At 39.2% G+C, this 11556-nt stretch overlaps 1 protein-coding gene across 1 annotated transcript; it reads right to left on the bottom strand.

Moving 5' to 3' along the window:
• Positions 1-311: 311 nt before the first annotated feature.
• Positions 312-11254, bottom strand: LOC148542640 (uncharacterized). Its single transcript, XM_088467412.1, has 6 exons — positions 11181-11254; positions 8991-9625; positions 7892-8029; positions 6560-6621; positions 5355-5618; positions 312-2427 (listed from the first exon to the last, which is right to left on the bottom strand). Exons 1-6 carry the CDS (start codon positions 11192-11194, stop codon positions 2386-2388), a joined length of 1155 nt encoding a protein of 384 aa, XP_088323538.1. The 5' UTR covers positions 11195-11254; the 3' UTR covers positions 312-2385.
• Positions 11255-11556: the final 302 nt, after the last annotated feature.

Raw genomic sequence — 11556 nt, 5'->3', positions numbered from 1 at the left:
TTTATTATTATCATTATTTATTTTTAGTTTATTAATACAAAATTTAAGTTTATTATCAGTTCTATGTACTATGGTACTATGGTAATCATGAAACCTATGTTTGTTTTTTTAAAAGCAGTGCATTTGTTAATGCATGTCCTTTGCTACCAGATCTACACATTAAATTGCAATGAAAATTATAGTTACTACACATGTAATCTTTGTTTTTTTTCTGTTTATTTTATTCACACTTAGAAAAAATATAAATTTTCTAAATTACATGTATTTACAGTTTAATTGTAATGTACTCATTACAAATTTAGTTGCAAAGATGTAAATCTATACATTTCAGAATATAAACATAGCAAGGAACAGAGAATACATAAGATATTAATCAATATAATCTATCAATAATGTAGCTGACTTCTAATGTCCTAGACATATTTAATGATCCACTATATGGCTACAGAAGATCCGAATGGGAAGCAGTTTTTTTGTGCACACCATGCTTCCTGCCCACAAGTCTAGTAGACCAGAGTGGGGGAGGTTACCCAAAAAGTGACAAATAGCCCTGTAATATAATACAGGAGACATATATAAAAATGGAGTAAAAGTTACTTTGAAAAAGACTCTTGGTGCTCTATTCATCATGTTAATCATTGCTCTGGTGCGGAGACAGCTGATCCAAAAATCAGCTGTCTCCCCGGAACTTTTAACGGCTACTTTCGGAGGAGTGAATCTTTTCACTGCTCCTTTTGGAGCCAGGGGTGCCGAGAGGGAGGAGGGGGGCGGATATAAATTACCCGGGCCTGGGCTTGCTGGAGGGGCCCAGGTCTGGCACCGCCCCCCCTCCCTTCTACATCACAGAAGCCCAGCACACGCTGCTGTGTGCTGGGCTGCAGTGGGAGACTGCTCGCAGCTGCTAAGCAGCAGCTGGAGCAGTCTCCTATGCCTATGGGGGGAGCGATCACGCTGATCACGCCCCCTATTGGCTGTGCGCTGGGCTGAGGGGCTCACAGCTACCCCTCCAGCGCGCAAATGTTTTTTTTCTCCTAAGGGGCGTGACCACATCTCCCGCGATTAGGCCATGCCCCCTGTCACCCGGGCCCAGAGCAGCTCTTGGTGGCCCCGTTTGGAGCAGTGTAACTAGTGCGTAGGTCACACGTGCACACAAGTGCCCTGGCATACGGTGGAAGGAGCTAGACCGAGGCGGAGAGATCTGAATTGTATTTTCGGAGCTTGATGAATTCCTGTCCCCATACTAGTGTATGGGGACAGCGGGCCATTCCTGGAGAGGAAGGTAAACAGGAGATGTCTGTGATATCTACTGTATTACCTTTTTGATGAATGGCCCAAAAACTTAATTTCTACAAAAGCATGTGAAAATGTTCATTTTCACCTGCTTTTGTAAAATTTAAGTGATGATGAATAGGCCCCTTTATGTAATAAGGGGGTCATTCAGACCCGCTCGCGAGCGAAGGTCACTCGCTAGCGGGTTGATGTTACCCCAATGCGCATGTGCACGATGGAGGGAGCTCCATCGTGCGCATGCGCGAGACCCGGACTGCGACAGCCAAGCTGTCGCTCCAGGTCTCGCACCAAAGGGGGCGTGCTGTCGATGTTGATTGACAGCATGCCCCCTTTGGTGGGTGTGCCAAGGGCGTGGCGGCCAGACGGAGGCGTTCCCATGGGAATGCCTACCGTCTGAAGCCGGCCCCACTGACATCAGTAATGATGTCAGTGGGAGTGACTTTGGCTCTGATAGAGCTAAAATCACTCCTGGGCTTGCGGAAGCGAGACCCTACCGCAGGGTCTCATCGCAAGCCCGATGGTCGCGATGGTCTTTGACCATCGCGACCATCATCATGGACGCTTGCTATAGCTCTGGGTGGTCACCCACAGCTATACGAGCATCCAGGAGGATGCTCCATTTTCATGGAGGAGGGCCCTGCTTCAGAGCGAGCGCTCTGGTCAGAGCGTCCGGCTCTGAATCAGGCCCTAAGTGTGTTTTTCAGAACCTGCTTATATATACTGTAGTAGAATATAGCTAATTAGAGGTATTAACAAGTCCGTCTCGCCACCACTTTATTATTGCCTAATGTAACCAATGGGCAATAAATGTAAGCTGTCTAGTTTACATATGCCAATGTTGTGTGTTTATCTTTTTATGTATTTTACTGATTGGTCAATCAACCAGTTTTCCTTTTTCAAGACTGTTGAAATAGCAATGAGTATTAAATAATGTAAACTTTTATAGTGCAAAAATACATAAAACCTTTTACTGGTCCAGCAGTAACATCTATTTCTAAACATTTAAATAACTCTATATTACAAAAGCTAAATCCAATTGCCATGTGCCAGCAACATGGACCATCCATATGTACAGTACTGTATGCCATGTTCTTCCTAGTCAGGGCTGATGTATCCATCTGGACAAACACAATTAGCCTGAAGCAAAAGAGAAACAAAGTAAATGAATTTGCCAGAACAATATAATAACTGATACTGTAGTAACCAAAAGTTTAACTTTAAACATCAATGTTCCTTTTTTCCCTATTTTTGGTTTAAAAAAATAAATTAATGAAAGGAGTATTCATATCTTCTAAAATGATCTCTCATCCACAGTAATTGGCTAGTTGTCGATGAAGCTGATTGGACAAAATGCAGCAACCATCCAACAAACTCCACTGATACCAACTCAATGCCTATAGTATAGTTTCAAAGTTCTTCAGGCTGTTCTGGGAAAAGATACTGATCATGATTCTGCTAAACAGAGTTTCATCTATGAGTGGAGTTTTCTTTTTACATCTATTAGCACTGGGACCTTTATTTTTAAGACTGGCTGACCAAAGTTCGTAAAAATGTGCTTTTATATCTCTGACTAGAACATGAATGTGCTATATAAAAATGTATTTGTATAAAAAGTAATGAGTGTACATGACAATACTACATCATGTGCTAGAATGATTACATCATAGTCATGATCTCAGTCACAATATACTGTGTATAACATATGCAGGCAATCTGTCTAGTCACTGTACAGGTCTGGCTGCAAAAACCAGAATGATGTTCCGTTTGGCAGTGTGTACATGATACACTAATCATGTCCAAATAACAAATGTCCCATTGCAGCTCACCGAAAATATGACACACTGACCCAAATACTCAGGTCATCTGAAACAGAGTGATTAGCTACCAAAGTTATCCTAATAACAATGGGAGTTTTCTATTTCCTGCTGTCTTCCAGTTCCTTTTATCTCTAATTAACAGAGGCTGACCACAAGTACCTTGTAAACATATACAACATGTCGTAAGGAACATAGCTTATGTTACAACATGTAAGCATTGCAATGTTATTATGTGCAGATGAGTCAATGACCAAAATGCTATTTTTAGCATATAGATGAATCAGCTAACCTAACCTAAACAACACAGTGAACACAAGATAGCGTAATCCATTTCCATCATCCATTCAAGTCATTATAAATAAATAAAGTATCTGCAAATAACAATATTATGGTGTCATGTTGAATTATAAGTTCATAGCACCACTACACTAGTTTGTACACTAACATACTGTGTATATATATATATATATATATATATATATACACAGTATGTGTTTTCAGCTGTGCGTAAGACACTGCAGCCACAGTGCCCTTCATATGTGTTCATCTTATCCTCATCTTTTTGTTTTTTGTCAGAGAATATTTTCAGGGTCGTTTATATAAACAAACAAACAAATAAACAAACAAAAAAGAATCGAATGTGTTATCGAAGTACAAATATGTACCATATTATGAATGTTAGGAGAAAATACCACAAGCCTCTATAAAGGGTCATCACTTAATTTCTACAAAAGCTGGTGAAAATGAACATTTTCACCTGCAATTGTATATATTAAGTATTAGGACATGCTTGCCGGAATGGCCCGCTGTCCCTATACACTAGTATAGGGACAGAATTCATCAAGTTCCAAAAATGTGGGAGCCTTCCCCATCTACAGATAGCGTTTGCTCCCCCAACCCGCTCCTTCCCTATGGATCCATTCGCCCCTGTCCGGCTCCTTCCGCAGGATGCCAGAGCTTTTGTACGCATGACTGACCTGTAGGTCACGCAGGTGCACTAGTCTTGGGGAGACAGCTGATTTTCAGATCAGCTGTCTCCGCGCCGGAGCAATGGCAATGATGAATTGCTCCAGCGCTCGACCGAGTTAGTATGTTAATTATCAGGGTCTGTTTGGCCCCTGATAATTAACATAATGAATAGAGCCATAATAGAGGTAAACAAATATTCACTAATAATAGTGAGCATTTACACCATGTCTTCTGTCTTAACACTTATACGTTTTGTATGGCAGTGTTTAATAAACGGAAGTTTTATGTATGTTGGTCAGTGATGTTTTTGGCTTTGTATGTGTGGAACAATGACTCCATACTGAAAGCCAAAACCCTCTTTACCATCACATACTGTATAACCATGTTTTCCGACCTTTTGGCTGCCTCCTCAGGAGAAGGTAGCCAGGTCGGTACTGCCAAGAGTACCGGCATTGTGGAGCAGTGCGGAGCGAGGACGATGCAATTCAACAAAATTTGCGTCATTGGCCGCCTGTACCTGGGAGACATGTCCATCTTTCCGGGTTTCGGAAGCCTCCCGGCCATTCCGGGACGGTAGACAAGTATGCATATAACAGTATTTATCACATGGTGTTATTGGGTGGAGAAAAATTAAGACTTGTTGCAAATTCTTTGTTCGAGAAAACATTATGTGACACATTTAGGTTTTTAATAATAATAAGCGACCTATTTATTAGTAATGAATAATAAGAAATACTTTATTTTTCAGCTCAGTTTACTATTAAATATCGCTGGTCTGTTTATCTGGCCAGTCCTGGTTCCCTCTGTGCATGTGTGACCCAGTTTTGCTAGCTCTCACATGAGCACTGACCTGCAAGCCTGGACTTGGGCATGCAATTGCAGATTCAATGAAAATAAATAAATGTAATTATCCAAGGAAAGAAAATTTTTTTTGTTTATTTATAAAGCATTTTTTGATCGCAGGACAGAGGGGGTGCCTGTGCAGCCACTAAACTTGTTACTTAGGCTTCCCATACTTTGGGAAAGCTTTTGCGTGCGATCCCCAGCAATAGCTACTGCTGGTGATAGTCTGTGATAAACATTGCCGGCAGTAACCGATCATAAATAGAGAAAAAGCAGGAGAAAGGGATGTTCTCATATCAATAAATACAGTAGGCCCCTATATTTTACCAATTACTTTTCGATGTTTCTTTAAAGCCTGAACCTGTTTCCTGGTTGTTAAAATAATTTATTTGGCTACACTGGATAAATGTTTGCTTCACATTTTCTTGTACTCACCGCATTGTCCATATTGCATGAGAGCCATGTGAATGTGTCTTGTAGATACTGGTTACCAAAGCCCATAATCCTGTTTGCAGGGTGAGTGGAGAGTCCTACAACTTGTTTTGTAAAGTGAACAGAGAATGCAAATTTCATGTCCTCGGGAGTTGCATCTGTTCCCCTGTTTTTGACTTCCTTGTCAATATAGACATCTGCAAGCTGCTTGAATGAATTATAGGAGATGTCTCTGAAGAATTTATTGAGGGTAGGGTCTTCCTTAATCTATAAATATGATGAAATGTTTCTTTAGTAAACATCAATCCCCTTCCATATCAATTACTTTTATGTTTGACATTGTTTTCAACATTAGAATATGAATTGTCAGATGTTACTTAAATATTAACAATCATAATTATTATCCTTTTATTCATATAGCAACAATGTATTAGAACATCTCATTTCTCTTAAATAGCTTTTATTAAGACATAATAGTCCCTGACCCAGTCCAAGTTACACACCCGGAAGTTACTGCAAGGCGGCAAATCTAACTACTGTGTCACCATGATATAAATATTTATTTACTTATCTGTGTAAATATATACATACTGGGTCCTTCCTCCTGACTGAATCTGCATTACATAGCTATATCAGAGACTGCAAAATTGTGCAGCTATGAGCTAAGAATAGAGTTATAAATGTAATATATATATATATTACACCCTGAGGAAAGAACGTTTAGATATTTTGAAATGTCAGTGCATTTTTAATACTCCTTACTTTCATCTAAGACCTTGAGTGCTGCCTCTTCATTTCCCTTCTAGTGGAATGTTCACCTCCATGAAATTATTATGAGGGCATCAGTGAGCACTTTTTTTCAGATGAAAGCGGCACTCTGGTACAGTACATGCAGAAATGATGAACAATTGTTGCCAACGTTTCAGAATTTAACCTCTGACAAAAGATTACATTCTGAAACAACTGTTCCTCATTTCTATATGGATTGTGCCTGAGTGCCACCACTGTATGCAAGTTTATAAATGTATATGTATACACATATTTTATTCAGATAAGTATGTTCTTGTACATGTCACAGCATTACTGTCTTGCAGTAAAGGATTTGAGTTTACCACTTATACAAGTTTTCACTTGTGCAACAACTGATACTTTTAACATGTGAATAATATAAGACATCCTTTTCAGATTCACACAAATACATTACATACCTTTCTATCATATACATCCCCCTGTTTTTGGAGAATGGAGACAATTTTCCTAATGACAGTTTCTGGAACAGAAAAAATTAACCAGGTTATTTACAAACAAAAAACAGTAGCACATAACACTGAGTGTCTCATTGAGAAGAAAACTATTTCTGTAAAAGGAGATGGGTGCAGGATTTAAAGATTTTATTATTTTGCTATTTTAACCATTTCCATTAAACATAATTCTCCATTTAGAGTTATATAGATTTTGTCCCCCTAAGGCTGGGTACACACCTAAAGATTTTCTGTCCAACCATCCAACTATTTGATTGGGTGGAATGAAACTCTGGTAAGGTATGAAAGCAAATGACAATCAGCAATTTGCTCCCAAACGCCAGAAAATGGACAAAAACTGTTGTTTGAACAAATTGTTTAGATCAAACAATTAACAAACTTGTCTGACGACCATTTTCATCTGTTTTCTGGCATTTAGGAGCAAATTGGTGATCATCATTTACTCCCATACGTTACCAGATTTTCATTCCAACCAATCAACTAGTTGGATGGTTGGACAGAAAACCTTTACGTGTGTATGCAGCATAAGTCAGAGGGCCTGATTCAGAGATGGCCAGAATTGTAAAGCCGCACACAAGCAGCTGTGCAATTCTGTCCATCTAAAATCTTAATGCAGCAGGAGGTGTCTGTAGGAAACAGGCATCTCCTTTCTGCATCTGCGATTCCAGATCTGCTGCCAAGATGGCAGCTTGGGATCACCATTGCAATCATCGGTTGCAATGGTTGCTCCTATGACCAGGTTTGCGGAAGCTGAAGCTTACCGCTGCCTGACTGACCCATGTCACTTGCAAGGCCAAGAAATCTGCGGCCACCGACTCAGACCCTTGCCTTGTCCCTCCAGAAAATGTGGGCTACATGCCCCCGTTTCCAGAAATTGTGGCCAGCCACGCCCCTGCTCCACCCCCCAAACACTTGAGCATGTCAATCATACTGCTGCTTGGCAGGGTCTGTGAGCTGAGATTGCAGAACACGTTGTGTGCATCCGCAGACCCCAAAACATTGGAGAAATGCTGCGCTAACCATCGGGTGAGCATACATCTGTGACTCAGGCCCAGAGATTTAAAGTCCTGTTTACTATTATGCAGTGATATCATAAATTAGTTATTGGACAATTTTGTTTTACAGAATATCACCAGAGCCACTGAATGATACTCGGTGGAATGGCAATACTGGCTGACAGCGGTAAGTATACTGCATCGCTGTCCAGTCTTGACGCACCTGTGGAGATGTTACCGATGTGTACTAAATATAGTGTCCTACTTATATAAATTTACTTACCATTGTCCAGCACTTCTGTATTTAATTCTTCACCTAAACTTGGCTTCCTTGTTCCTATTTCCAGATTATCAATATCTTTAACAAGGTGCTCGATCTCTTCAGACACTTGCTGGTAATAAAAATTCTCATTCTTTTCACCTACCCAAATGACATTAGAAATATGGTGACATGTTTGTATAATCTGATGTGAGCAATGTGACTGTGCTCATATAATCCAGAGCTGGAGTTATGTAAAATGAAACTGAATTTCATGGCAAATTTGCACAAGGGAATGTGTTACATCACACTTTTGTTTAAGGAAAGCAAATCCATAAATGTGTTTGTGCAAAAAAATGCCTATGATTCATATAATTATTGCATATTTACAGTAAGTGTGCATTTTCTGTTTGAGGGAAGAAAAAGCAGGGACGGTGTAAAATTAGGGAAACCAGTATTTACTTTGTATGGATGAAGTTAATATTTTTATCAAGCTAGTGAGAATTGCAGAGAGTCTATATAGAGGAGTCATTGATTAGGTAATTACTGTATGATCATTAAGTGGCAAGAGTGATAATCAAGTGTTATAGTTGTATTAATTTGTGTAAATGCAATGATTTCATCACAGATAAATCTCAATTAATAAAACAGTACCAAAAACTTTGTCACAGTGATAAATAAACTAAACAGCAAGACAACAGTTAGCACTTGTCCAGCATTAATTGTAGAAAAGTAAAACATACTAGAAAAACTAGAGGTCCCACTTATCACAGGTTGGGTACGGGATGCTGGCTGTCGGGATTCTGGCGCCGGGATTTTGACTGCTGTTGGGATTGTGGCTCCGGAATTCTGAGAGCTGGCATCCCGACCACCAGGATGGTAACTACATCCCCTTATCACTACCTCCACGTAATCATAATGAAACTGTTAATGTTTTACAGGCTCCACAAGAAACCTGGTGCTTTCTACAAAAATATTAACACATTTAATGGGTTATAATCACCAAATTCCTAATAGAAAATGTTTGCCTGCCACTCTTTCTTTAAGAATTGGGCTGTTTGTACAATTTTTATGGACTATAGTTTCTACCCTGATTGGTTCAGGCAATACTGTAAATACTTACATGGCTTGAGTGGTAATGGCTTATTGATGCGCTTCAGTGGGAGATGCGTGGGCCTCTTCAGCTTCTCTTCCTCTGACACGTTCTTCTTTAAGGAACGGGTTCTTCGGATGCTATTTTTCCTTAAGCTGTTTCTTTTGTCAGTGTGAATGCAATGTCCATCGGTTGGAGAACTCCCAGAGTCTTGAATCATCTTATTCACCACAGTTACATTTTGCTCTGAGCGGTTTTCAGCTGTTTTAAAAATATTACTCAGAAAGGTCTTAAACCATGAAGCCTTTTTGTTACTATTAACCTTGAGGATAGTTTCTGGTTGAATCTTCTGTATAGTAGTTTCATTGATTTCTGTATTTTTGCCTTCCATAGCTGTCTTGTTTGTCACTTGAACCTCTGCCTTAGTAGATATAAGCATGTTATTTTTCTTTACTGTTTGTTTAAATTTGCTGCGGTCGCTGTATGATCTCCGCACCTTTTTCTCACTGGATCTCACCTCTGTTCTTGCTTCCCTACTGCTTAAACTCCTTTTCACATACATTTCCAGCACCATTTTGGCCTCCTGCTTGTTTAAAGAAACAAACTTCCCTCTTAGTTTCCTTTCTATTTCTGGGCTTTTGCTTGCTGCCTCCTCCATTTTATGCCTGTATTATAAACATAATAATACATATTACTATTTACAGTCAGGAGACAGGTCAAGGAAGCTTTTTAATTATTCATAGTAACATAAATAATTATAGACACACACCAACACAAAGTAATACTTACATCTTTACTCTCAAGCATGTACACACGACCGTATAACCAGATATACTGGGAGTACATTTACAGGAAGGAACTTACACGCTTGTACACAGATGCTCACAATTGCACAAATGGGCTTAGACAAAAATAGGAAGGTGATACTTCTGCACAAACACAATGAGCTGGTCTCAGATCTTCTACATTACTCTTCCAATGGTAGTGTAACTGAAAGATCATGCTAGAAGTGGCACATTGCTTCTGAATGTGCCACCCTCCCACCTTTGTAGAACAGATAACTAAATTTGTTTTGTTCTTTTCGATTTTGCTATTAGATAAGAAAACATATGCTTAAGACAAGAAGCATAAAATAATGTTTCAGAACAACTGCCATTTCCAAACTATTCTCTGGCATTTCCTTATTCTGAAACTTTAAATTCATTCACTGCAGATTTTTGCGGTATTTCAAATTAAGGATCTGATACTGAAATAGGAGCAAAGCAAAATGGAGTATGGTTGCACCTGGACAAATAAATAAATTAAATATATATATATATATATATATATATATATAAATAGCTGGCTGGCCGGCACTCCACAATTGAATACTTTAGTGCCTGGGTGCCCTCAAATGAGTGTAATGTAGAGAAAGAAAGCTGTGGCACTCACAGGACTTTTATGGTTAAATAAACGCTGGTGACACTACACCTATGTCTCTTAGTCGACTAAGAGACTTAGGTGTGGTGTCACCAGCGTTTATTTAACCATACAAGTCCTGTGAGTGCCACAGCTTTCTTTACACATATATATATATATATATATTTATTTATTCTCTCTGCATGCAAGGTAAGCACTGGCTGCTTTTACATGTATCCCACAAGTGCTGGACAATTAATACAGCCCCTCTTAAATCTAAATCACCAAATCACCCTGCACATTTTAAACCGTCCCCATCTGCAGTGCAACATGGTTTTCCCAGGGTGCACAAGGTACAGCTCCAGTGGCCAGTCTGAGTAAGCCTAAGCTTATTCAGACTGGCCGCCATAGCTGCTCAGCCCGGGCCAGGAAATCTATGTCAGAAGATGCAGATCCTGGCCTTGGCATGTCTACAAAATGGGGGTGACCATCGGGTTTGTATACATCTTTGAATCATGCCCATAGTGTGCAAAAACAGTATATCCCAATGGAGTGAGCAAAAAATTTACATTATATAGCAAAGTTCTACATAATTTGATTCAAAATCTAGAAAACAACCACTGGCCCATTCTAGCATCTATTTCACAACATGTTATTCAATTGTGTCATTTGTTTTTAAAATAATGTTTTTAGATGTATATTTGTCTTGAAGAAATACATATTTTACCTATATTCTTACTGTGAATGTTACTTATTTTATAGTCTTCATATAATATTACTTAAATATACTGTATAATCTAGTCTCAATTTCATTTAATTTACCTTTCTGTTTCCATATTACTGTATCTTGCAGTATGTCCCAGGTGCTCTGCTGTTTGCCGACTCTCACTGTACTGTTTCAGTACAGTAAAGGCTAGTACAGCTAGGTGATCTCAGTGTCTATATATAAGCTACCAATGAGCAGGTAGAGCACAGGTAAGAACTGCCTCCTGTGGTTTCCCCACAATACGTAGAAAGCATAGCTCATCCATACATGGATCTCTCAGTTTTACTTCCTTATTGCTACATGTTTTGAATTATACTGTGAATGGAAACCTGTTTTTCCATAAGTGATAAGACAGTAAACCATTAGGGAAAATACTGTAGGAGTTTCTGGTAATACTCTCTGCCCCTGGCTCTAAAATAAACACTTGGCACC

Source organism: Taudactylus pleione, unplaced genomic scaffold (assembly GCF_031769625.1).
Source record: "Taudactylus pleione unplaced genomic scaffold, aTauple2 ptg000010l, whole genome shotgun sequence".
Taxonomy (NCBI): domain Eukaryota; kingdom Metazoa; phylum Chordata; class Amphibia; order Anura; family Myobatrachidae; genus Taudactylus; species Taudactylus pleione.
Note: the sequence above shows the minus strand (reverse complement) of the source record. Positions and strands in the feature narration are given on the sequence as shown.